A 26,144-nucleotide genomic window follows, 5' to 3' on the forward strand; every position below is an offset into this window, starting at 1 on the left:
GACAGTCTCTGGGAAATATTAATCATTATCGAATCGGCAGCTACTGAGTGTAAAGCAGTCAACTAGTGACATCGCGTGTATGCATTTGGAATAGAAGTTGTAACTGGAAATTGGGATTGTCCAAAAAGTGTGTAGAGCAAATAAAAGCGCGTTGGTATCGATTATTTTATACGTTCATTGCGATGATATACTAGATAACTGACATTAAAGGACGTATCAATTAATCAATAACTTTCACACATTGCGAACAGCATAGTGTAATTTATCTATTACGATACATTTGTTAAATTTTAACGATTTCCCAGCTGGTACACAAAGGAAGGCAAAGATAATGGTCTAATTGCAAAATACAATCACATACAAGGTTTCTCATTAACCCTGTTACTTTACAATTCAATTCTAATTATTTAACTTGACGAGTCGCATATTATAGCAATGTTTCCCTTATTACATTTCGCAAGATTCCAATAATAAAACTAAAAAATAATGAGCCTGTATTGTAACGGCACCTAATACGGCACACCTAATTTGAAAAGCTGTCCAAACCGAGAGAATCATGTATTCGATGAAACCTGCACCAAAGCACAAAGAGATTAATAACCATTCGTCCACTGATCGATAACAGATCAAAAATCGAAATGCTTCTAATCCACAGTGAAAACTGAATAAATTCAAAAACGGCGAGCTAGAGAATGCCACCTTATGGAACGCCTAGGTAATTCGTAAAGAAAACTCCATATGTGTTATTTTAGAAACTGTTCCATGTTATCCGTCAGCCTACACATCGCGTTGTAACAGAAGTGATGGGATATAAAATCGTATGTAAAGTCGTAATAAAATTTACGTTCCAGAGGCAGACAGGTAAACGAGAAGTGATCCGGCGAACGGGAAAGGACTTTCGTTGCGTAGGCAGGCATTCAATGACGTCACGGAATCAATACGGTACGCCGGTCGGATCCTACGTCACTGGTGACACCAGGTTTATCCTTGTCAGCCGAGTCGAAATGCTAGAAACCGGGGTACCGTGTCATCGCGCAGCTCCCGTGGATTAACTAAACTCTGCTCTAATGCAATTTGCCGTTTCTGTGGAGGCGAGCGCAGTCTCGTGCCACCGAAGAAGTCCGATTGCAGCTTTCACCCTCAATTTCCCTGTATCCGGCTCCATTCATTGTGTTGTTTGCCGAGGAAACTCCGCGCCAGTATATCCGGATCTTCCGAGTTAACGCAATGGCTCCCATTGACGCGGAATTACGTCTTCCAGCGAGTTGCAGTTCCACGAAGCCGACGCGAAACAACATTCTTCTAACGGATAATAAAACTGCACGTGACTTCGGCGTAAATCTTTGACGTTCTTCTTTTGCAATGTAACGTTAAGTTGATAGTAAACATCTTGTATGACAGTTAATAAACATAAATGCCACTAGATTCTTTAGAGTTCGAATTGAATATTTTTCTTCTGTCGACTGTTATAAATGAACATGGAATTCTTTGTTTTTGGTAAGTTAATAATAATAAAGTGATAAATCTTGCAAAAGAAATCTTAGGGAAAGGGATTTCTTTGTTTTTACGAAAGTTTCATTAAACTATTTTTTGTTGGAAATATTCTTTTTGAGGAGTTTGCACCTTCCGATGCATTTTTTGTTTATATTATTGTTGCGTTAGAAGGTAAATCACTTCCTATTAATCTAGTAATTCAATATGTAACAGGGACAATATATATTATTGTTATTACCGTGAAAACGGTTCGAGAATAAAATGGACAATATTTTCAATGGAATCACGTGCTATCAATCGCGAGGAGGGAACTGCGGTAAATTTTCCAGCCCCTTCGTGTTTCCTTTCGTCGGCACGCATTTCGTAACGCTGGCCATTATAATGCAGACGGTCTCGCGTGATCGCGTTTCCAACATCCGCGTTGATATCGATATAGAGGGACACGGCTTTCAAGCGAACAAAACGAAAACGCTTATGAATCGCCAGTGCCGCGAGACTTTCTCTCGAAGGGTTGCCGAAACAATGCTCCGATCGTGAGCGGTTAACCAAAAAAGCGGAAGCATTGAGAAATGGTCTTGGTTATCGCGGACACGCGGTAAAAGAATCTAGAATAGTGTGAAGTAATCTAAAATAATCTAAAATAAACTAAAATAATCAACTGAGAAGTATAATTTTAGGCAGTTCTTAGGCCGTAAAGTGCGTTCCTTGAACGCGGGTCAGTTTCATGGCCGCGTAATGGCTCGCAAGTAGGTTAAACGGTTAGAGGGCTCTTTGAGGTAGCTTCTTCAAGCTCGTTAATCGATCAACGTTCGAAATACAAGCGTCGACTGCCACGGTGTTCCGCAAAGGTAAGAGGAATTGCACGTGGAAAGTTCAAAGTGTCCCTGAAACTCCTTCCTCAAACGAATAAAAATAAGTTCTTACGATTACTCTGTATTGCCTTCGAAATCACTACCTTATACAGCTGTACACTTATATGACTGAGCTTCAGTTTATAAATATGTAACTGATACCACTTTCACAATCATTAGAGCACTCGTTAACTACCTAGTCTGACTTATAATATGATAAAATACGGTCGTTTGCTTTATGACTTATTTCGTGACTACATTAACAAATGTTACTTCGTTATTCATAATTTCAGTTTAACGCCACGTTTTTCACTCCATCGCTGAAATTATTTCTCACGATCCTATATATTTCTGTTCGAACAATTAATTTCTCCTATGTTGAAATACAGAGGACAGAATGTTTAAATGAATTGCATAGGACCATGAAGATACACTGAAATTACACTGGTTCTAATTAACGAAAAGGATAACGCTGCAATCAGGCTGACTGCAATTAATTAATTCGCTGAAAAATTGAATTTATGCACGCCCTTGGACTCGAGAAGCAAGATTCTGGGTCACTGCTTGTCGAAACCCGGGAATGCATCGCCGATGATGCGCCGAGTGATAGGGTTGCACCCTTTGCTGTCTGCTAACAATATCATCCGGCGTTGTTCACCGGCGAAGGTGGCCGGACGGTTTTACGGTCTCGCTCAGATGCATCATGGAAATCAGACGGGTAATTGCCGGGTCTGTCTGGAATGAACAGTGAGTCCAGTCAATTGCAAGCTTTGCCGCAAATTGGAAAATTGCTGCGTCGAGGGAGAAGGGAACTTCACCTCCTTTAGCAAAGGTCTCGCGACGCCCTCGGCTATTTACCGTTCTAATTGCTGGAATCGATGTTTTATCATCGATCGGCGATCAACATTAAGCAAGAAATCGCTTTAAACGTGCGGTGAATTGATTTAGTTCCCGAGAACAAGGGATTCGAAAACTTCCATCTTCGCTGTTGCGAAGACTTTTTGTGATCATTATAATTTTCAACCCTTACGTGGAGCTTTTCATTATTACGTAGGAATTATTCCATTGGATTTTTTAATATTGCTTCGATCGAATGGGTAACATATTTTTAGAGCTACCGCAAACACAAGGGTTACTTCTTTCAATAGTAAAACTTTCTTCGTGGAGCTCTGATGTAAGGGATTCCTGTAATTACCGTCCTTAGAAATTAAATGTAATTTAGAAACCATACATTTCCTTGACTATTTTTCTATTTTTTATAGTCCTTAATATTCCTGTGCCAGTATATATAGTGCGGGACTGTTATTTGCTGCCATCTTCTGGAAATCATTAAAAACATGATGCTTCATTGATGTTGCCGATTGAGCCGCACTAATCTTTTATACGTGCACGTGCAACATGAACTTAACCTTGTTGCACCGTTGACATAGAAAGTATTTGGGAAAATATTATAATACTCGGAGGATAGGTACCATTTGACAATGGCTCGATTAAAAGCGAATAAACTCGGGCCACGTTTAGCCAGCAGAGCTAATGCGAAACGCTGGCCAAAAGGACAGAGTTCAAGTTCTAATCCAGAAACGACAAAACACCGTGAACAGGCAGCATGGATGTTTTTTAAAGAAACCTCAGGTTTGTTTAAGTACACTTGACTTTCTTGCCATTACATTTTTTCAATATTTTATTTGGATCTTGCCCTTGTGTTATAGCAAAACCTGGTCTGACAAAGGAGGACTTACAGAAGCACGATGCTATTCAGGGTATTGGCCCTCAGTTTGAGAAGCTTGATCTTGATGAAGAACATTCAGATGCTGGCACGGAAACTACAGCTAATACTTATGATACATTTGCCAGTAACTATAGTAATTGTTCCAATATATCATTTAACAGGTAGGTAATTAAAGATGCTTGAAATAAATGTTATTGGGTGTTAAAAAGCTCAATCCTTAAGAATAAGAGAAATGTTTGTAAACAAAGAATGTTTTTACAGGTTCTTAAGTCACTTCCAATCAAATTCAATTTTGCACAAGGAAATGTTAGCTGTGCTCTCAGCAGTTACAGAAGTGATCAAGCAAAATGGTGGAAATGAATCTTCCACAGAATATTTTGCTGCATTGGTATGTGTAAAGTATTATTTATGTTTTTTGAAAATGAGAATTAATTTTAAATATTAATATTTAATAGATGAGTACTTTGGAGGCAATTGAATCTGAGACTTCAATTGCAGCTACCCTTTCACTGTTGGGGATGGGTTTAAAAACGGTTCCTAGGAATGTTCTAAATGCACAGTTCAGTGCAGCAAGTAAAATATTCATAGACATTCTTACTAAACATGCTTCTTCAAAAGAGTTTCTAATACTGCGTCATGTAAGTTTGTAAATGAAATTAATGTTTAATGTTTCATACAGAGGATATATTCAATTAAATATTCTAGACTGTTAGCAAATATGTTCAATTCTGAATACCAAAAGAGATTGACAATTAAATTTTATTCCAGTGCATTCATTGTTTGTCTGTGCTTCTTCGCGCATTAGAGGAAGCTTTATGGTCAAATTCATCTACTATGCAAGTATTGGATGCTCTTTTAGCATTTACCATACACAGTAAACCTAAAGTAAGAAAGGCAGCTCAACGTGGAGTTTGTGCTATATTATCAGGTACATGATATATAAATTTAAAAATGTTATGAACTGTAAATATTTTACAAAACCTCCTCATTATAGGAAGTGCAGTTATGAAGGATGATGATCGACCACAATATCACCCTGGGTCACCACAAATTGCAAAGCACTGTATTAACCAATTGCAACTTACTTCAGAACCTGGTAGTGTTACTACTGTACTTCATATACTTACATTATTGAAAGACATCACACATCAGTTACCAAAGCCACATGTGAAGGTAACTGTTAGAAATTTACTGAGCACCGAATATATACATTATACAATTAAAATGTTTTTCTTTGTTTAGTTGATTTGCGAGGCATTGTTAAAAATGATGACAATGAAAAACGTTTTAATAACGTCGTGTTGCCTTCAAACGTTCCATGGACTGTTCATTTCCCGACCCCCTGAATTTGTGTTGCCCGCTCAAAGAAATGCGCAACTGATTACCGCTCTCTACGATTATCAGCCTCCTGCAACTGATTCACAACCAACGCTCGCATGGCTAACGGTTATGCAGGAAGCTCACTTATGTTTGGCTCAGTAAGTATAAATTGTATACTTAAATTTTATATTTCCAAGTTCACTGATGTCAAATCGTCTGATTTTTCATTTACAGAAACGGACTGAATTTATGTGCAGCCATTTTGCCAAAAATGCTGGCGAAATGTGTAGAACTCTGGCTCTCGGATAGGCCGGAAGTTATATCTGGTACATCACACACAATCAAAATTTTATTGCAAGATTGTGTTGGCAAAATGTGTGAAAATGAGCAACAAATGAATAAGTAAATATAGGAATTTTTATCTTCATCTTATTTTAATATACCATCGCGTATTGATATTACTTATATTATTTTCATTTAGGTACAACAATGCGATTGATCAAGTAATTGTTATAATGCAGAAGGCTCTTGGTTACCAATACTTGGAAGCTTGGTATCACATTCTACACTTAGTAGCGTTACTCTTCCAGGTAATAATTATATCTTAGTTTTATATTAACTATTTCCATTAAAATTTATTTTTTTTTTGTTATTTCAGATAACTGGTAAATCAGGAAGTCCTAAATTGATAGACATATTGAAAATATTAGCTGATTTACGGGACAGTTACAATTTTACTTCTAAAAATGATGCTGAATATGCTATTGGAGCTGCTGTAAGGACATTAGGTCCAGAAATAGTACTCAATTTAATTCCACTGAAAGTAAGAGATATCTTTAGTGACTATAAGATCACTGTTTTGAGTAGATACTATAAATATTTTTTTCATAGACGTCGAACAACGAAATAAATCTACAGAGAACTTGGCTACTACCACTATTGAAAGACTGCATAGTAGAAGGATCACTAACATTTTTCCTGTGCACATTACTGCCAATAATTGAGTTATGCGAGTGAGTATTTTAAAACATTTTTATTCGATAGCAAGGTTTGTATCTACTAATAATTTCAGGATAAAATCTGCTGAACCAATAGGAGGAAAAACTTACGAATTTTTATTGATTCAAGTATGGGCTATCCTGCCAAGTATCTGTCACAATGCTATAGATGTGAAAGATAATTTTAAGGTATATATTAAGATTCAAACAATAAACGTACATTTTCGTGCGTACGTTAATTATATAAATCTTTTAGAATATTGCTAAACTGCTGGGAACGACTTTTGCCAACAAAAAGGATGTGAGGCTATATATAATGTCTGCCATAAGAAAATTAGTCGTTAAAGCAATAAACGATAATAAGAAAGAAGACATCGCGGAAATCTCTAAATTTGCAAAGAACTTTTTGCCATTGTTTTTAAATCTGTACACGACTAAACCGAATGGAACTGACGAGGAAGGCCACCGTCTTGCTGCATTTGACTCAATTAAGGTAGTATACAAATAATAAGCTCAGTAATGACATTTCAATGTTAATTAGTATACTCTATGATACTTGATATTAATTGTAACTATTTCATTCTACAGACGTATCTCACAATTACGAGCAATCAGTTGATAAATGAATTGTTTGACCGTGCACTGTGTAGGTTGAATGAACCTAATACCGATGAGTTTTTCAAAGAAAGTGTTCACGATATAATAAGGCTGTTAATCGAGTATACTGATATTGACAGATTAAAGACTTTCTATGATATATGTGTACCGGCTATTAAGACGTCTTCCAAATTGAAGGAGCAGAAGAAAGGATATAGGTAAATTTTTAAATCATATTTCTAATTATATTCTACAAATAAGAAGTGGTATATTTAAATATGAACTTCCAGATTTTTGGAAGACCTATGTGGCAGTGAAAAAGAAACATGTAAAACATTTGTACAACAACACAGGCGTGAGATACAAAAATTATTAACGTCCTCGGCGACAGAGGTTTTAAAACCAAGTAGAGGGGTATGTACCGGAATCTCGTTATACACTGAAAATTCTCCTAACTAATTAAAATATATAACGTAATATTGCTTTAATTAGGCTCGATTGAGATGTTTAATTCATATAATCAAAGCTCACCCGCAATTAGAGAAAACAAAATTTTTGGAAGCCATAGTACCGGAAGCATTAACGTATTTGAAGGACATGAATACAAAGTGTCGAAGTTCTGCCTATCAACTTGTGAACACTATCGCACAAAAGTTTTTAGAACGTCCGGAGTATCTTAAGAATTACGTGGATATGTTAATGGCTGGTTTAGCAGGCTCGCCCAAGTACTGTACCGTTTCTATAATGGCACTTGCATCTCTTACTTATCATTATAACGGTAATGAAATTGTATTAAATTACAAATTATGTAACGTAACGATGACAATTATAAAATCGTAGACGGCTCTATTTATAAATACTATTAATCGTTTAAACAGGATCATTAGGGGTAGAAACAATCAAGGAGATATTCGAACATGCTTGTAATCTCGCCGCGAGTCCTACAAGAGAGATTACAGAAGCTGCATTATCTTACATTAAAGTGTACATCACAATCATGCCATCTCCTATTGTTGCATCCACTTTACCTAGACTGGTAAGAATACACTAGACCAATAATAGCAATTATTTAAAGAACAGAAACAATATGTTTTATTATGCATTACTTTGATTCTTTTACGAGTTAAATATATTATTACTACAATTACGAATGATTAATCAAATTACAGATCGAATCTTTATGTGCAATAAACGACGACTGCCACAGACATTTTAGACAAAAGGTAAGAGACATTCTGGTAAAATTGCTAAGAAGATATGGAATGCAGCCAGTCTCCGCTATGATACCTTCCACAAACGTAATGCTGCACAAAAGATTAAAGAATATAAATAAACTAGAAGAAGCAAAGAAGAAGAACAAGGAACTGAAGAAAATGGCGGAACAGGATAAGGATGAAGATGAATTTAATCCAAAGAGGAGGCCAAAGAGGTAACATTAACTTCGACTGTAAATAACATTTCGATTTTACACAGTAACTATTGTCGTTGTTGATATATAGCATAGAGGAAATAGTGGCTGACAGCGAGGACGAATATGATGACATTGAGAATACAGAACTAAAGAAAAATAAGAAACGTACATCAAGGAAAGAAGCTTGGATTCAAGAAAATGAGGAGATCATCGATCTTATTGATCCTGCGGCTGCTAGAAATATATCAAGTAAGGTTTCAGCAATATTATAGTATAAAACTTACACTTTGACATGAAATGCAATTGTTAAATGACGACATACAATCTTTTTTAGCAACACAACCTGGAGTTCAAAATCCGAATGCACCAAAACCAAAGGTCAAGGATCGTGGGTTCAAAGTGGCACCAGATGGACGTTTTATTATTACAGAGGGCAATGAAAAGGATGACGAGGTCGAAGTAAGGAAGAAAAAGAAGGTGTTGCTTTTGCATAGCGATTCAGAAGATGATTATGGTGAATATAATTATGTCAAGAAAGATAAATTATATAAATGAAAGGAATGCAATTGATAATTTGTTTTCAGAGGATAATGTTGAGGTTCAGTCCACAGTTACAGCGCAGGACACGGGTAAAAAGCGCAAGCATAGTGAACACTTTGATAATGTTAGCGTGAGAAGTTCAGCTACGTCAAGATATCAAGGTAATATAACTGTAGATATACTTTAATAATTTATTTTTAGATATTATTTTCATATAATGAACATTGACTATTTGTAGCTGGAGGCTCTGGCATACATAGACCATTAAAGAAGGGAAAATCACACCATGTACCAGGAATGGAATTCAAGGCACCAAAAGCTGGTGGGGACGTTAAGAAGAAGGGTAAACCAGATCCATATGCATACATACCTCTGACGAGATCAGCATTGAACAAGAGGTAATTGTTTCACCATTTTAAACTTTATATATTAAATTAATATATTATACATCGAATACAAAATCATTCGTTGTACGACATTTGTATCGTTTCTAGGAAAAAGAAAAAGAACGCAAGCAAATTTCACGGTATTGTCAAAAGCGCAAAGAAGGGTGCACAAATTGGTATAAAGAACAGAAAGAAAGGATAGAAACTATTTGTTGATACCCCTAGATGGAAGAAGAACTAAAAATGATCGCGCTTGTGATGAAGTGTACGTGAGTATATGAAAACTGTGAAGCTAGAACAGAATGAAATGTGGATTTAGTTCTGTTAATCCACAGTGAATGTATATTGCTGTGTTATATTGTTAATAAATATATACATTTGAGCAACTAGAATACTTTTCTAAAATAAAATGATGTTACGATAGAAGTGTACTTTGTGCATTCTTTCCATCACATAACAGGATTTACAAAGAAACCGTTTCTCTTTTGCGACTTATTTAATTTATTACGTATTTTAACGAATCAATGTTTCTATAACTGATACAAAATAATTTAAGAATAATAATATTAAAATAATGATCAGCTGTCCTTAATGTCTGAAAGAAAAATAATTATTCGAATTTTACCACCTAATATTACATGGTTTATTAACAATTAAGTAACATTTCTTAACAATAAAAATAACAATTCCAAGTGTAATCAGACTCACATTTTTTGTACATTAACTTTTTTTAGGCAGCATACCCTCCAATTCACCAGCTTCGTTCATTTCCTTCACAATGTCCAATCCTCCGATCAGTTCCCCATTTACATATAATTGTGGATACGTTGGCCAATTACTGAATTTCTTTAATCCTTCCCTAACATCATTATCTTGCAGAATATCAAATGACTGATAATCGGCTTTACAAGTATCCAAGATGGAAACTATTGTTCTAGAGAATCCACAACGTGGATTGGCAGGGTTTCCTTTCATAAATAACATACAGGGTGCTTGATTCACTAATTTTTTTAGCCTATCTTCAATGTTCTGTTTTGGTTTACATGCTTCCACTGGAAATGAGTCTTTGCTAGCCGAATGACGTTTTACTTTCTCTGTTATAGCAGAAGGATTGGCTCCATCAATTCTATCGACTATAGTATCATTTTTTGCTAGAATTACTGTTGGCACTGCTGTGATACCAGCTTTCATAGACACTTCAGGTACTTTTTCAGCTTCGATCTTGGCAAACTTGACCCCTTTATACTCGGGCAGTTTGCTCATTTCCCCTATTACATCATTTATTTGAGAACACTGATCAGCCCATGGTGCATGGAAGTGTATAACAGAAAGGTCCTGTGACCTAACACGATAAATAAACATTGACAATATGAGTCAACTCATGAAAAACCTTTGTAATTAAAGTTTGTAATTAAGCTTCTATGTTTTGTGTCATAAAATCCTTAATAATAGCGAGTTAATCTATGTTCTCTTTTAATTAATTCCGAGAAACCTGGGTTATATAAATATTTCCGAACGGCGATAATATTATCTTTGCCTACTATGTCAATACAGGAACATAAACCTCAATTAAGCATCATTGCATCATTAAGATATTGTCACAACTGTGGTACCAAAGTCTTCCTATTTTATCGCGAAACTATATCGTTAAAAACTCGTGACTTTCGAACCGAGGGGAATTTCCATTTCAAACAACAGGAGAAAGACATGTTTATTACCGAGAATTATACAAACAAATAGAATTATTCGAATACTGTAATGAGAAATAATAATTTCTTGAATCTAGAGTTGCAATATGATAAAACTTCTATAATAAAACAAGTTCATTCTTAGCGGTATGTCAAGACAAGGATAAGGTTATGTCACCCCTAAAAATTGAATTGTCGAAGTACAATTACTCACTTAACGTAATCGTCGTATTCTTGTTGATTGCCAAGTTCGGTGACAGTCATTCTGTCACTGAATTAGTTTTCTTCCCTTATAAGAAAACACGCGTTATAAAAACAGAAATCTCATCCACTCTTTCCTGACCACTGCGGCGTCTACGCGACTTTTAGCATGACTGTCATGGAGGTTCTGGTATGAAACAACTACTGCTTCGGCGCAGAAGCTCTCCAATCTTTTCTAGGCTACAGTAGAATATCCCCGTTCTGCGAACGGCAAAATTCTCGAAATACTTTTCCATTATTAACAGTCAAATTAACGTGCAATTAAATTATCATTTATCATTAGACTGAAAGAATGTACCATTATCATTTATACGACTGTTCATTAAATTTGAAAAAGTCAGTTTAACAAAACGAGTTTCCGATTGTTTAAAATATGTGAAGAATCTTCCTTTAAAAATGATATACAAACAAAATTTTAATTCCTTGCTCAAGGTACACATGATTTTAACTAACGAATTGTAATGCCCGATGACTTAGAACACGTGGTATAAAGGAATCAATATTTCACCCATGAATCAGGTTCCTAGAACGCCTATACACGGCAACCATATGTACTCCACAGACATACCGATCGCTCCTAACTACTTACAAAACAGTGAAAGTAAACAAAAAAATAAGGAACAAATCAATCTCCATCTATTCCGAGTTCTAGAAAGAATAAAGGATGATTTTTCAAAACTAAAGAATCGTTTACGCAGTTAACCGTTTACCCTAAGTTCAGCAAAGAGAATCAATTCAAGCCTCCCAATTAAAAAGTAACTATAGGCGTGCGCCGTTGCGTAGGCGAACATATCCGGTAACTTCCTACTCCAAGCGGATGTTTCTCAAGACTACTGATTACAAAACGTCCAACACTCATAACACAACCATCCTCCCGTCATCCCAAAGATATAAGGATAACCACCCTAACAATCAAGTCCTAGGTACATTCTGACTAAGAGAAATCTAGATTGGTTTCTCCATTAGAAATTGTTGTCCACGGTACATTAGATTTCAACAGAAACAAACTCGCAAAAAGAGCAATTAGAAAACTGGTCTACTTCTATGTCATTCCCTCTACTCTCAACGACCCTATGAAAACATAGGCACCGAGGACCTTGACCAACATGTACCCCTAAATCCAAACTCGAGTCGTGTTCGTTGGAACCAGGGAACCTCGAATAAGTACTATTCCTAGTCGCAAGAATGTGAAACGTTCGTTACCATAGAATCTGTCAAGATACACCAACTAGCCGTCCTAGAAACGGTATGAATCATCGGCAGTCATTCGAAGAGGAAAGAAGCCTGCGGCTGGCAGTCGCTGCGGCTCGCGTGCGGTAAAACAGGTGCACCATAAGAAAGTGACCAATGGCGGCAGGGTCGTGTCGCCGCGCGGTCCTCGTCGTACGTCATCGCGCGATGACGGTTGGGGTGGGGGGACCAGTATAGGAAGGAAAATACGAAGCCGCCGAGGGCTGTCAAGAAGACACCTCGCCCACAAAAAGCAGATGCAGATGCGACCGGACTGCGAACACGTGCGACGATTTTTTTGCGACGGTCTCGCGTACCCGCGGGTGCAATGTCCAAAAAATTGTCGAAGAGCGAGGCCCTCGAGGAAATATCCAAGTGGACGAACGATGACGTGTTGTGCCTGTTGCTAAAGGTGAGTAAACTCCGTCGACCGACGGCCGGTGAACTCGGTCGACGGGATCCTGGACGCTAACTGTCGAGCCCTCCTCCAGAATCTTGTCGCCTATCTATTTAGGCTCCATCTATCAACGACTAATACGTATTAAGCGGAACTTCGGCGAGGCTGAATCGCGATTAATAACCGTGGGTGGTGTAGACCAATTAAAACTGATCGGTATAGGTGCTCGAACAGGTGACAAGACACGTTTCGCACAGCGGAACGTTGATTATTGTTGTTACGATCGAAATGGATCTCACGCGATCGACAGATCTATGTTTTAGTTGTTTCTTGGTTGTAGGACGATGGTAACTTTGGGGATACCGTGGCTCATATGTATATTTTTAACTTTGTTTATGGGATTAGCTTGATCTTTTATGGATTCAATGAAATCGCACTTCATTGGTTTTGTTTGTAATCGGATGTTTGTTGGTAATTTTAGTGAGATTTTTAGTGTACAGGGAATATGTATGTTGTAATTGTTTGAATTTTCAGGGATCTTATCTTTGGAGCGCTAGAGGATTTTTAAAAATTAGATTCAGTGTAAACTGATGTAGGTTACTAGGTTCTCCAATGTTGTAGCGATAGTTTCAAATTCGAGTAACTCTACAAATGTTAGTACGTTATTTTAAACAAACGTGACTGTATTTTACGTACATTTAGATGTATATATATATAGATATCCATTAATATTTTTACTGCACGTTACCCACTTACAGCGAACACGTGTCTTGGTACCAAAGATAGGTAATAATATTTATAGTAACGCGAAGAGTCAGGGGTTCATAGTAAGACTACGAACCGCGAGTTAATTCAGAATGAAGTCACGTCGGCATTTCTAATATCATTAAAAATGTAATGAAAGAAATGCTATATGACTCTTGTATAATAATAATAGGAAGTATCTTGTGGTCATTTACCACGATTACAGAGAATGTTTGACAAAGATATTGTGTTATCATCGTGTACGTGTCCTACGTCCGTCTCTGATACGAGTATCCTCATTTTACAGTACGGCTTGGAGGAGTGTTGTGCAACGATAGCGAAGCGGCAGATTGGTGGGGATGAGTTTCTGGTGAGTAAATCGATCGAAACCGAAAGAAGCCTTTTCTTACTCTGGAAATTTTTAAAAATAAAAAGAATACTTTAATCGAAACGCTGCAGCTTCGAGCTGTGTCTTTGATTGTCATCTTTTGTTCGAATTGAATTTTCACTCGTCGCGGGCATACGATCACTCGAGTCACTTTCTTCCTTTCGCGGTTCGCTGATTGTGAGTAACATTCGCGATGTATGTGCACGAGGTCTGTTGACATCACGTGCCTATATGCATTGTAAACTGAGATCGATTGGTTCCTGATACCGGGGATAGTCGAGGGACATTTAAAGCAGTGAACGAGAAGAATGGAGTTATGTTACCATAGTTCAGAAATAATATTTTATTGTCTTAACACTGAAAATACCGGACGGGTCAAATTGACCCATTTTAGAGTTTTTATTTTGTGAATATTCGAATTATCATGGCACGTTTGCGAAAGATTTTTAATTGAATTTGTATAGTTGCACAGATACGAGACTAGGCGACCCTTCGAATCCCAAGAAACGTATTATTCTAACTTTTATAGAAAATTAGAAATTGGTCACTGTAATTGTTCAGTAGCTTTAGTCTTAAGCTGAACTTAAGGAAGCAACGTTATACATTTCACACAATATATAGATTGTACATCAATAAACATCCCAGTAAAAGTACTTAGACCGAGTGTGCATACAAATCAATGAAAACAATTATTCAAGTTATATCAGTCTGAAGAAATTCACTCTGGAACAACCGACGTTTAACACGATTAATATGCAATCCTTATAAAAATTGTAACAGATATCTTTTCTGTATATACTGATTACAGTACTCAAGTGAAACTATTTGTCGTCCAAGTGATTTCGCGTATTCAACGCTAAAGCTACCAGACAGGTCAAAATTCCTGATTTCTCCTTTTTGCAGTTATGAATAAGAAAACAGACGTTTCTCCGAGAAATCACAGAAATCGACATAGCAATGCGCAAATTGGATTGAAAATCAACCCTTTGCACTCGAGAGGTGACTCTCAACACTTGATTTCGTACAATAAAACTATAAAATTTGATATTTAATATTATACTTCGTATAATGCATCAATCCAAGGAATATTGAAATAAAATATCTTTGTTCCTCAATGTACGTATGATTTCTCTTCGAGTTTCACAAAATATCGCCTTTACTTTATCACGAAATGTTCAAATATTTCTAGTGAAAAACTTCCGAGTGCAAAGGGTTGAAGTCTCAATAGATGTACCCACGAAGACTTCATACAGGAATTTCAGAAAGTCAACTTAGCTGCTTGGTAGTTTTAGCGTTAACGCTTTTAAGGTGGCGATTGCTGCGAAATAAGAAAACTGTAACCCGTCTCTATAACGAGGATTGACCCAGTTGAATAAAAAAACTGAAACTCGAGATTGACTTGGACTAGCAGTTGAAATAAAATGAGCTGCTCGGGACAATTTCGTCGAGTGTACGAGCTAGACGATGCAGCGGCTTCATTCACGTCGGTCTGGCTCGTATTTCGGGCCGGCTGGCGCGTGCTCTCTATTCTCCTCTTAATTAATTGTAATTATTCCAGCACTTGACGGAAGGGAAGCTGGCTCTGTGGAAGAACGACCTCCAGCCCGCGACAAGATGGTAAGAGAAACGATACACAAACCGCGGCCGATTTTCTCCGCGGAACAGCGCGCGCTTGTTCCCATCAAATAGGATTACGAAGTCCGTGTCACGGTCTAACGGTTCCTCTCCGCGCGCGTGAAGAATCTCTTCGAGACACGCCTTCGGGTTCCACCTCAATTCCTGCAATCGTGCGGTCATACGCATCAAAATACGCCCCGTGCTCGGAAACTTCTCGAATCGCCGCTTGGAAACAGTCCGACGGTTGTAAACAGATTTTTCGGACCGTAAACGGTACGTGGGATGGCGCCGGTGTCTGTTAACCCTTTGCAATCGCGAGGCGAATTATGTTTAATAGAAGATTACGGAAAGTGTCAAGTATAAAATGAGAATAATATTAAGATGGAAAGTTATAAATGAAAATTGTAGAATTGAAATACTTATTTTTGTAATAATTTGCGTGAAACAGAGATTTGCTATTTGTTTAAAATTTAAGAAATAATACACTTTAGTTGTAGAATTATTACGACTGTAAAGGGTTAAGTGGCGTCTTAATGGTTCACGTCTTGAGGATAGTTTATATTTTTCCGTGTGGGTTTACTTTTTGGTTGTACTGTGATTTTGGGGACACCCTGTATATTAGTGATTTGGAGAAAGAATTGTGAATATGATGTACATGTTCATAGATTCTCTTATCTAATTAATTATAAATTCGTTTCATTATATTGTTCGTAATTTTAATCTGAGCATGCGAGCATAAAAGGATTAACTGTATATTTAATTTGTTTCATTAAACTCGCTCGTAGAAATATATCCAATTTGCATCGACGTTTAATTACTGTAATTACTTGTTATTGTTTACGCGTGAGCTGGCCTCTCCTTAAACGTGTCTCATACGCATTGCAAAAGAAGTTTCGCGTTGGACGTCGCGTCAAGCGATCGTTGCAGGGCCGCCTTATCCCATCGGCACTTAAACATTAAAGCTTAAACACCAGACAGATTGAAATGATCCATTCCGGGTTTATTTCCTTGTAATTATCCAAAAAACAAGCATATTCTCCTCGGAAGTTGAAAAAGATTCATTTAATCATCCCCAAACTAAACGTGGAAAAATACTCGTAGTCTCTATAAGAAAGTAGATAATAATAGAATAACAGCGAAATAACAATTTAGAGAACGATCAACAAATTTTAGAACGATTAAAAAAATCAAACTAGAATGCATTTCGAAGGAAAATAAAAATTCCGTAGAATATTTTAGCCGTGCTTGCCGCGGTAAAAGAGGGTTGGCTCGAACTTCGACCCAAAGTTTCAAGGATCGTCTAACGGCGTGCGAACGAGTTAATCCGACTCTGGATCGTCGAAGAAAAATTTGGCGAGCGTCGATGCCCGTAGAAAGCATCGCGGTACGCGATACGCATACCGAAACTATGGCTCGTCGGCATTGAATAAAATCGAAAGACGCTCTAGCCAGCGCAACGGTTCCGGAGGGTTCGGCCGGTTGTTCGGCTGGATGTCCTCGGATTACGCCAGGAAAGCGTAATTCTATCGTGTGGGACGGGCCTCGATCATTCAATATTACACCGACGCCACGAAATTTATCGTCTTGGTTTAATTAAGGAAATTCCACTTGACAATAACGCGGCTCCCGGCGACCGCCATTTGCATGTAGCGTTCGAAACTGCGGAGGGAACACGAGCACGGAGACAATTCGGGTCAACGAACCACGTCGCTGAAACGGGGGAAACATTTTCCCTATTTGTACGATTTAACGCGGGTCCTTTTAATACCGCGCAGAGAAATCTGCTGTGTCTTCCTAATGAAATAATATTTAGAAATCTACCGTGCTTTTCGTGGAAAACGTGCCCGAGTGAAAGCAGCCACGAGGATTCGCTCGTTCGGAGGCTATATCGGTTTTGTTCGTGATATTTAGCAGGTTTGCATAACGGATCATTTCTGAATTGCTGATTCAGTAGCAAGTGGATAGATTATCTTTAGTGTTGGAGGTGATACTTTAACTGCCGGTAGTTGTTTAACCTATTGAGGAATTAGCTGGGGATTCTTTAAGCAGTTCTTCGATAATGATAGTTCTATAGTTGTGAACTCTAAATTCTGTTAAATAAATTTATAATATAGATATTCAGTATCTATTGTTATAGATATCTATTATTATCAATATCTAATATTCAATATTCAATAATTCACAACTATAGAACTTAATATTCATAACAATAGAACTACCACTATCGAAAAACTGCCTAAAGAATCGCCAACTACTAGTTCCTCAAAAGATTAAACAACCGGCAGTTCACATTACGATTTATTCATAAATTCATAAAGTATATCAATAAATAATTATATATTAAAGTATCAGCTTCAAGGCTAAGTATAATTATTTTTCTACATAATCAATATAATCTAAGTTTTCAGTATAATCTAATATTAATTCAGTATTATCCCTACCTATCCTCTGCAGGATAATAAATAGTTTCTTAATTTCATATTATTTACTAGACTGCAGATTTTATGCATTTATGAGAAATGCGAATGCATAGTATATAAGAATAACATTCGTCAGTTTTGAATACTGCTAGTACGTTATCTTCAACTCATTGAAATCCTTAAGAAAAGAAATCAGTTCTAACCTTTGTAACTTACTTCGAGTAACTTACGTAGTTCGCGTAAAAATCTGTCGTCTAATAATGTCGATTCTATTTCCCAGGAAGCTCTGGGTATTCATAGACGACCTGAGGAGATCACCGCAAACGTTCGTCGAAGCGAAATTCCTGGAGTCTCAAGTGAGCGATAATTTAAGCGACAATGAGTCCTGGGACACGGACTTCGAGGACGACTACAACGAAGACAGCGTTGAGCCAGAAGTACCGATGAGGCCACCGAAACTTCATGAAAGCGACAAGACTTTCCCGCAGGAGGCTGCAGGGAAACCAAATGACGGGGACACGGATGGAATTTCGAGGCAGGACGAAGAAAAGACTTACGCCAATTGCAGCTCCATTCAGGACACTTACGAAAACTTAGAGGACCACAGGGTCCTGCCGCCGAAGAATGCGTCGAAGCTGCACGGCCCGGCGGAGAAATCTCTCAGTGACCAACTAAAGGACCAACTAAAGGACAAACTGGGGCGGATGTACACCAAGAAACCTGAAACGCGCTCGAAACCTGAATCAGTGAAGGCGGGGATCATCGAGGCCAAGCAATTGGGTCGCAACGAACCGCAGAAATCATTTTTGTACAGTGCCCCGGTAGTTCCTAGTCAGTTGCCAAGTTAGTAAACGAAAGTCAATTTGGTTTGAATATAGAGAAATGTGGGAATTAGAGAAATTATCGTTTGATTTGTTCGCAGCAGTGTTTATTGGTAGAAGAAATAACTTGTTGGAGCAACCAGTCTCTTAATCTTGTTTTGTGTTCCAAAGATTACTGATCGAGTTGTTTAACAGACATTTCTTTGAAAGTCTTCTTTAGTTAAAGTAGTAACGAGAAATGTTAATAGTAAAATTGTTACTAATTAGAAATAAAAGTAACTGTGACTGTTCCGAGGCGAATGATTCAAATACATTTTACGTAGAATTTCGGTTACAGAATCTTGAAAACGGAATAATGTCACATGATTTTAGTGTTCATTCGGGAGCGCTGGCTACGAATTAGTTAATGAACAAATTGGACAACTTAATCTGCATTTTCAGAGAGGATGGCTGTGCCGCCGCCGCCGAAGCCCAAAACGAACAAGGGCCCAGCTGTGATCATAGAGAGGCCTAAGAAGACACCTGCGAAGCCTCTGACGATCTTAAAGAATCTTGATCTCGTCGCAAATTTACCGGCGCAGACCGAAGGGAGCGAAGACGAGTACGAGGCCTTCGACGAACAAACAAAAGATATGGTCAGGGTTGACAGTAAGCAGTCGCTGGCAAGCCATCTGAGCTCGGCGGAAAGCGTCTACAAACCGCCTAGCAGCGTGACAAGTTACGAAGAAGAGGAATACACGTACGAAATTTATGAATCGATCACGGAGACGGTAAGTTTACATTGTTGTTTTTAACGTGGCAGGTGGTAGATTAATAAATTATTATGATTCCTTCAGCCAGACGATAATAATTATTACCTGAGTCCTATTCAAAGGACGCCTAGCGTGACGCCGCCGCCGCCATTGCCAGCTAAACCGACGCAATCGATCAGCCCCTTGTCAACTTTAAATCGGACGAACTTAGGTGAGTTGACTGATTGTCAATTGCTAACTAATTATTTTATATTATCAATGATTGTTTTACATGATTAGCTTATACTGTTAATAATTCATTATTTTATGTTATTAGTACCTCACAAAGTGACAATCCGATTTACTTCATTCGAGTCAATATATTAACAATTACATTCTCACGTCATTTTTATCATAAGAAATTTTTTTTACGAAAGTCTGCAGATTATTCGATCGCATTTTGCCTATTGGTGCAATGCCGTGAACACGGAAAGTTTGCAATCTGGTAATCAGCAGCTTTTTATATTCAGTTATTTTTATTTTCTTCTGAAGAGTACGCGAGGAATATTCCTATATCTGAGTTTCATGTATTTTTAAAGTACTGCGAGCGGTGCACAGCTTATCTAAAAGTCTCTCTAACACGAAACGCCACTTTTAACGCACCGTGCACGCGAAACGGGAATAAATTACGAAGTAAACGGTTCCCATGATATAATAACGTAGCTCCGTCGGTGGGGGAATAACCGCAAAAAGGGAAATTGGTCGGTGAATGTTAGACAGGGGGTGTGGAGCGTACGAGGTGTAGCAAAAACCACGGGCAGGGTGGAAATTGAAGAAATAAAAAGCTCGTTGGGCTGACTTCCCATAAACATCTGCGCGGCAAATGCTGCTCGTACAACCTGCTGCACGGAGCAATTGCAGCCAGTTATGAACGAGCTATCGCGCCCTTTATTTCGAACCGTCGCGAACGAAAATTCGTGTCCACGTTCGCGATCAGTTTCCATTAATCGCTCCTATCGAAAGAATGGTAATGAAAGTGAAATCGACAATGTAGCCAAATATTAAACCAAAAAAAAAGAACCGAAATAGTGTTACGAATGAGAAGAATATAATATTGCGCACGGTTAATTAGTGTGTCGAACACTTATTTCAAATATGTTGGTTACTTGTGAAAATTACCGTGTATAGTTTGAGTTTGATAGTTTTTGAACGAGATGCGTACATGTGTGAAGCCCCCGTACACGCTGAAACATGCGGCGCTCAAATACGTCGCTACGAACGATGGGTTTGAGTCTTTTCCACTTTTTGTTCGAGTGCAACACGCATCACGAAACTGTGGAAGACTCAAATCCATCGCTACAAGTGATGGGTTTGAGCATGCCGCAGTTTTTATCGTGTACAGGGGCTTTAAGGTGTGTGTGCCGAAGATCGTCAGGTGGTGGGAGCGAGCAGAGGGTGCTCTTCACCCAACCGAACTGTCTTCTTATGAGTGCAGTACGAACGAGGAAGAGAGAGCGAGCGAATCGGATGACGTCTAACGAGAGAGAGTGAAAGAGAGAGAGAAAGTGAGCGAATGATGGAGAATCAGAGAATCAGTGACAGAACAACGAAGAGCGCCTGCCGCGAAAAATGAAGTATAAAGTCTTAAACTAAGCCGCCGTTCTCCTTCCCGAAATATTCCTAGACCGATCTGAAAAGTGATACATCAATGTGATATCGAATATATTGGAATGATGTTAAGTACAACGAAAGTACGTTCGGACGTTACGAAGTGTGCCAACGGTGATTGTTTCAATTTATCAAAACTCCGCGGATAGAAATGTTCAACATGCCCAACGATAAGGACAAGTGGAATATACTTAAGTCGATGATTAAGCTCGGAATGTGAAGAAATTCTGAAAGGAACGAGTGGGGATGACTTTTATCGCAGTTGTGCCACAGTCGAAACCACTAAAGGAGGAATAGTGTAATGGAATGTGTTCCTGTTTCTACCTGAGACTGAGCAAACAGCTCTTAGGAGGTCTGGGTGCCCGTTTGGCAGACGAGGTGTCCGATATGATAGTGAGGATCAAAAGGGGACTTTCTAGGTGTTGCTATTCCCGCCCTCCCGAGCCACCAGGTATAGAAATCTAGTTGAAACACCTGCCGCACGGTTCTTTTTTCGTACTCTTTTCTTCATTATCATGTTGGCTTAGGTACTTAGGTCAATCTGTTCACGCGAAGCGATGTACCATATGTTATTTACTCTGGGAGATTGCGATCTGGTAATTTCAGTAACTAACGCGGGACATTATTGTTATGCAAATGTAAAATTACCTGTCTCGTCGCATGTAAGATATTGCAACACAAAATTTTGGTACACACTTTTGAAAATTAATTATTCTATGGGAAAAGTTCGAAATTCTGTGCTAGAAATGGTCCTAAACGCGAAACGTTCGGGAACATTATAGTTAACAGTAACTTGATTAAATATCAATGTTATGGTTTTAACCCTTAAAATGCTGAGTGGGGTCCTCTAGGAGACCCCAGTATGTTTACAGCTAAAAACAAAATAACGGTAATGTTTTTAGAATAGACAAATCACCCACAATACTTGAAAAAAGAGAAAACACATAAAATATGAAAAATTACAAAAAATTACTTACAAAATTATTAAGAAAAAATACTTTCCGGGCTCCCTATAGGACTCCACTCAGCATTTTAAGGGTTAAAATAACATTAGCTTAAAAATTCAACACAAAAATATAATTCGAAGCAATTTTTAGAGTACAAAGCTAATTTATTTTTTAAAGAAGAGTCTATGTGCTCTGATTCTTCGTGTCTCTGCGTAACATTTGCTTTCCAAGTGCACCCCGAGGTCGCCGCATTCCTTGAACTTTAAAGAGTCAAGAACGCATGAGGTTCTGTTGCCTATTTGTCATCCATTTCATCCAAAATTGGAAGTTCGGAACGCGTTCCGAACGACCGAAAAATATGCACACCTAGGAGAGTACAATTTTAACTATGAGCTTGCCCCATGCCGAGGGACCAACGGACAGCCGAACTTTACTATTCATTCGGACCTCGAGTTAAATGCCAGTCGGTGCAGTGATTTGCTCGCGTTCGGTTCGACTCAACCCGTTCCCTACCTGCCTCCAATCCTAAAGTCCATTTAAATCCTCGTGAAACATTGCGTCTCGCGACTGAACGGTTTAAAGCCTTTTTCAAAAACTTTTCCATTACTAATCGCACAGCACGCAATTCTAAATCGTCAATAATACAAAAATCCCGTAAAATCAACATAATTCCTTTAACACAACAAAAATTGAGAAACTAATACTTAAAATAACAGTTCGCTCTTCAAATTCTTTGCCTTTCGTAACCACAAAATTTTCCATCGAAGTGTTACCGTTGAATGTAGACAAAGTGTGAGACATGACCCAATAACTAAGTGAACTTTTAAAGATTCCGTTAATTCCCGACACGCGGCACTACGAAATAGCCAAAAAAAAACAGTACAAGATCGTTTTCGATAAATTCTATTTCTGTGCGTTTTTGTTCGACAGCCAAGTTTCCGTTGATAAAAAGAGAATCTTCTTAAATATTCCATGAATTTAGAAACCGCTTGAACATGAGTGGAAACAGGTGCAACAGCGATGCGCCGGTGCGCGTGTTCCATTAAATCGGATTAACTCCATTAAGTCCGGATCAGTGCGTTGTATCAGTGCGAAAGGTTTACGGGGAAATAACGATTCAGAGGAAATGGCGACCATAATCGGCGACACGAAGCGAAACGTGTCTTTGAACACGGCGATGCGCCGGCAAGCCAGCCTCTCGGAGTGCCTCACGCAGGCAGCCCTCACTCAAGCTCGACTGAACCTAGCAAGTCAGTTTCATCATTTTTTTCAACTCAATTTTCATTGTACCGGCCTTTCCGATCATTGATCCCCGACTTCTACGGTCGGACGCAATCTAAACTGTTAGGGGATGAAATCCAATTTGTCGGATAGTTAATACAAATGGAAGGGAAAACGTGGTTCTACAATTTAGAAAGATGAAACAGTATGGTATTATGTCCTCCTAAATTAGGCTAGCAAATTGGTAATTTTGAATTTGCGAGAACTAGAAACCAAGTGGTTTTTAAGTTCTGAGATCAACTGGAAAATAATCAATTACTGCTTCTTGCTTCTGATCGTTTTAGAATATTCATTTTATGACGTTTCCTGATTAATTAGTGGAACTGTCAGTTTTATTTCTATATTGATTGATATTAGAAAGTGTTTGAAATAGGATTGGTAGATAAAGAGATCTTTTTTCGAGTAAAGTCATCTATCTTGCTTCTTTTCCATGTGTATTCTATGGACTTTTGATTTGAAATACCTTTAATGTATGATTTATTGATTGCAGAACGATCTCCTGATAAGAAGTCAGCAACACTGCCTCATTCGAACAGCAATACCTCGTTGTCGTCGGAAAGAGCTACCAGACCGCTGCCACCACCCCCTGAGAGGCATTCCTACGTTGATAAACCTTGGTTCCATAACGTTACCAGAGAACAGGCAACGGCTCTCATCACGGAACGTACGCATTCGCCAAACCTGTAAAAAATAAAAAATTCAATGTTAAACCCTTTGCACTCGGATATTTTAATATTTCATTTAAAATATCCCTTCAGAGGGGACTCCATTGAAATTATAAATTCAAAGGATGTCCATTAAATACATTGGAAAATTTCAAAGCACAGGCTTCCCCCTTTTCGGTGAAGTTTCCTGTAAAGTTCGAAACTAGAGCATATAGAAAATGTGCTGTGAAAGTAACTGTTAATTATATTTCTTGTATTATGCAGAAAATAATTATGGCAGCCCGCAAGACGGATACTTCCTTCTAAGGCCATCCTTCAAAAACGTGAACAACCCCTTGGCTCTGGTGCTTTGGTACAAAGATAGAGTTTACAACGTTCCAGTCAGAAAAAGGCCAGACAACAGGTAAACGCGATTTTTTACTTTGAAATTTGTACGTGAATGTTCTTTAGTCCGTATTTATTTATCGCTATCACGGGCTTCTGTAAACAGAATATTGAGCATGTTCCCCTATTGTTCGTTAACAAATGGTACAACTACATCAGTTGTAAAGAAGACTATAAAAATAGAGAGACAATGCACAGCCGTGCAAAATAAATGTGGTTGTTTAAACATTGTATTAAAAATTTTTTAAAGAAATATAAGAGTTGACAGTGTTAAAGAAGAATATTAACAAAGTAATAAATTCTCCTGTTTTTTGATTAACTTTGAAATTACTCGATGTCCATTTATACGCGAAAGTTACAGAAAATGATTTGTCTGTGTTACCGAAGGAATTGAAATGACTTATTGCTATTGAAAATAGATTCGCTTTGGGTTCCGAGAAAGTGAACGAGCTGTCCTTCGCCAACGTGGAGGAAATTGTGATGTTCCACACGAGAAAGGAGCTAATACTTCACAGCGACGGAGGAGAATTGGGAAGTACAAAATTGACCGATACACCGCCGAAATAAATTTCACTAAAGGCCTTGTTCGAATAGAGAAAAGAAACTCAGAAAGTTTCTAACACTTGAAACCAACTGGTGAACGATGGCTAAAAATTCTGAAAGAGTTTCAAATTTACTCGTCACAGAATGTTTGTATATCAACTCACGAAGTGCCTTTGCGCCAGCGAGAATTCTATGCACTACGTAGAAAAGAAAACTTAATTTTGATATAGACGTATTGTAATGTGATTGGAAATATTTACTATATCGATAGAAAGGATCTCTTATAAAATGGACTTGTATATTTTTAATAAAGTACTATACGATTTTTATATTTTTGCTATAGGTAGACTTAAAGATTCAAATCTTACATACATTAAACAATGGACGTTGTTCTCTTAAGTATTCGTCTTGTAATAAACTTACGTCGAAACATTAGAAGCGATATGTAAATAAAATTTGTGCTTAATTTTTGTAAGTAAGTCAATCATTTATACGAACGTCAAGAATGTTTGTATCGATCTTCGGTCTGTTTTATTATGTTTTTACTTTAAGAAATATAAGTCGTGCAGAATACTCGTTGTCTTCGTCGACTAAATTCACAACGATCATTTTCTTTTTTGGTTTATATGCTCATGTCGTAAGAAATTTCGTCCTGATCATTTTGTGCTAATTAAAACCTGAGAATAGAATAACTTAGCTTGTTTGACGCTTGAGAAACGAGCTCAATGATATCAAGTTTATTATATTCCGTTCAAAATCTAATCTCAAATAATTGAACTTCAGAATTCATTTTCAAGCCTTTTCCCTGTCTTTTTATAAAAGACGTCTTTACAGAAGGAACAGAAGGTAAGAGGAAATTCATAAAAATATCCTTCATGGTTATTTTTCAATTTCAATTAAAGGAAAAACGAATTTCTACTCATTTCCACCGTTATCCAACATTACTTAAAAAATCCCCTCCCGATTTCGAAATATTCCTAAACCCGCGAACACTTTCAACAAAATACGAACTCCACTATTTACTTTCATCTCC

General features: G+C 37.8%; 3 protein-coding genes across 3 annotated transcripts; 2 read left to right on the top strand and 1 right to left on the bottom strand.

Moving 5' to 3' along the window:
* The first annotated feature begins 3,704 nt into the window (after positions 1–3,704).
* LOC116424003 (RRP12-like protein) lies at positions 3,705–9,720 on the top strand. Its single transcript, XM_031969863.2, has 23 exons — positions 3,705–3,977; positions 4,055–4,235; positions 4,336–4,462; positions 4,530–4,712; positions 4,843–5,002; positions 5,069–5,247; positions 5,317–5,552; positions 5,629–5,796; positions 5,876–5,984; positions 6,053–6,217; positions 6,286–6,407; positions 6,467–6,581; positions 6,649–6,885; positions 6,981–7,207; positions 7,280–7,403; positions 7,482–7,767; positions 7,868–8,025; positions 8,159–8,418; positions 8,489–8,649; positions 8,735–8,914; positions 8,985–9,101; positions 9,179–9,338; positions 9,435–9,720. The coding sequence occupies exons 1-23, from the start codon at positions 3,827–3,829 to the stop codon at positions 9,526–9,528; spliced, it is 3,900 nt and encodes a 1,299-aa protein (XP_031825723.1). The 5' UTR covers positions 3,705–3,826; the 3' UTR covers positions 9,529–9,720.
* A 60-nt stretch (positions 9,721–9,780) lies between these two features.
* On the bottom strand, positions 9,781–11,421 carry Grx3 (Glutaredoxin 3). The gene is made up of 3 exons (XM_031969875.2): positions 11,229–11,421; positions 10,035–10,668; positions 9,781–9,921 (listed from the first exon to the last, which is right to left on the bottom strand). The coding sequence occupies exons 1-2, from the start codon at positions 11,276–11,278 to the stop codon at positions 10,047–10,049; spliced, it is 672 nt and encodes a 223-aa protein (XP_031825735.1). The 5' UTR covers positions 11,279–11,421; the 3' UTR covers positions 9,781–9,921; positions 10,035–10,046.
* Positions 11,422–12,561: 1,140 nt separating this feature from the next.
* On the top strand, positions 12,562–25,684 carry LOC116424006 (uncharacterized). Its single transcript, XM_031969870.2, has 9 exons — positions 12,562–12,917; positions 13,954–14,016; positions 15,593–15,651; positions 18,352–18,914; positions 19,334–19,662; positions 19,729–19,855; positions 24,010–24,183; positions 24,449–24,587; positions 24,988–25,684. Exons 1-9 carry the CDS (start codon positions 12,834–12,836, stop codon positions 25,133–25,135), a joined length of 1,686 nt encoding a protein of 561 aa, XP_031825730.1. The 5' UTR covers positions 12,562–12,833; the 3' UTR covers positions 25,136–25,684.
* The last annotated feature ends 460 nt before the right edge of the window (positions 25,685–26,144 follow it).

The sequence above is a fragment of the Nomia melanderi genome, chromosome 13, assembly GCF_051020985.1.
Source record: "Nomia melanderi isolate GNS246 chromosome 13, iyNomMela1, whole genome shotgun sequence".
Lineage (NCBI taxonomy): Eukaryota > Metazoa > Arthropoda > Insecta > Hymenoptera > Halictidae > Nomia > Nomia melanderi.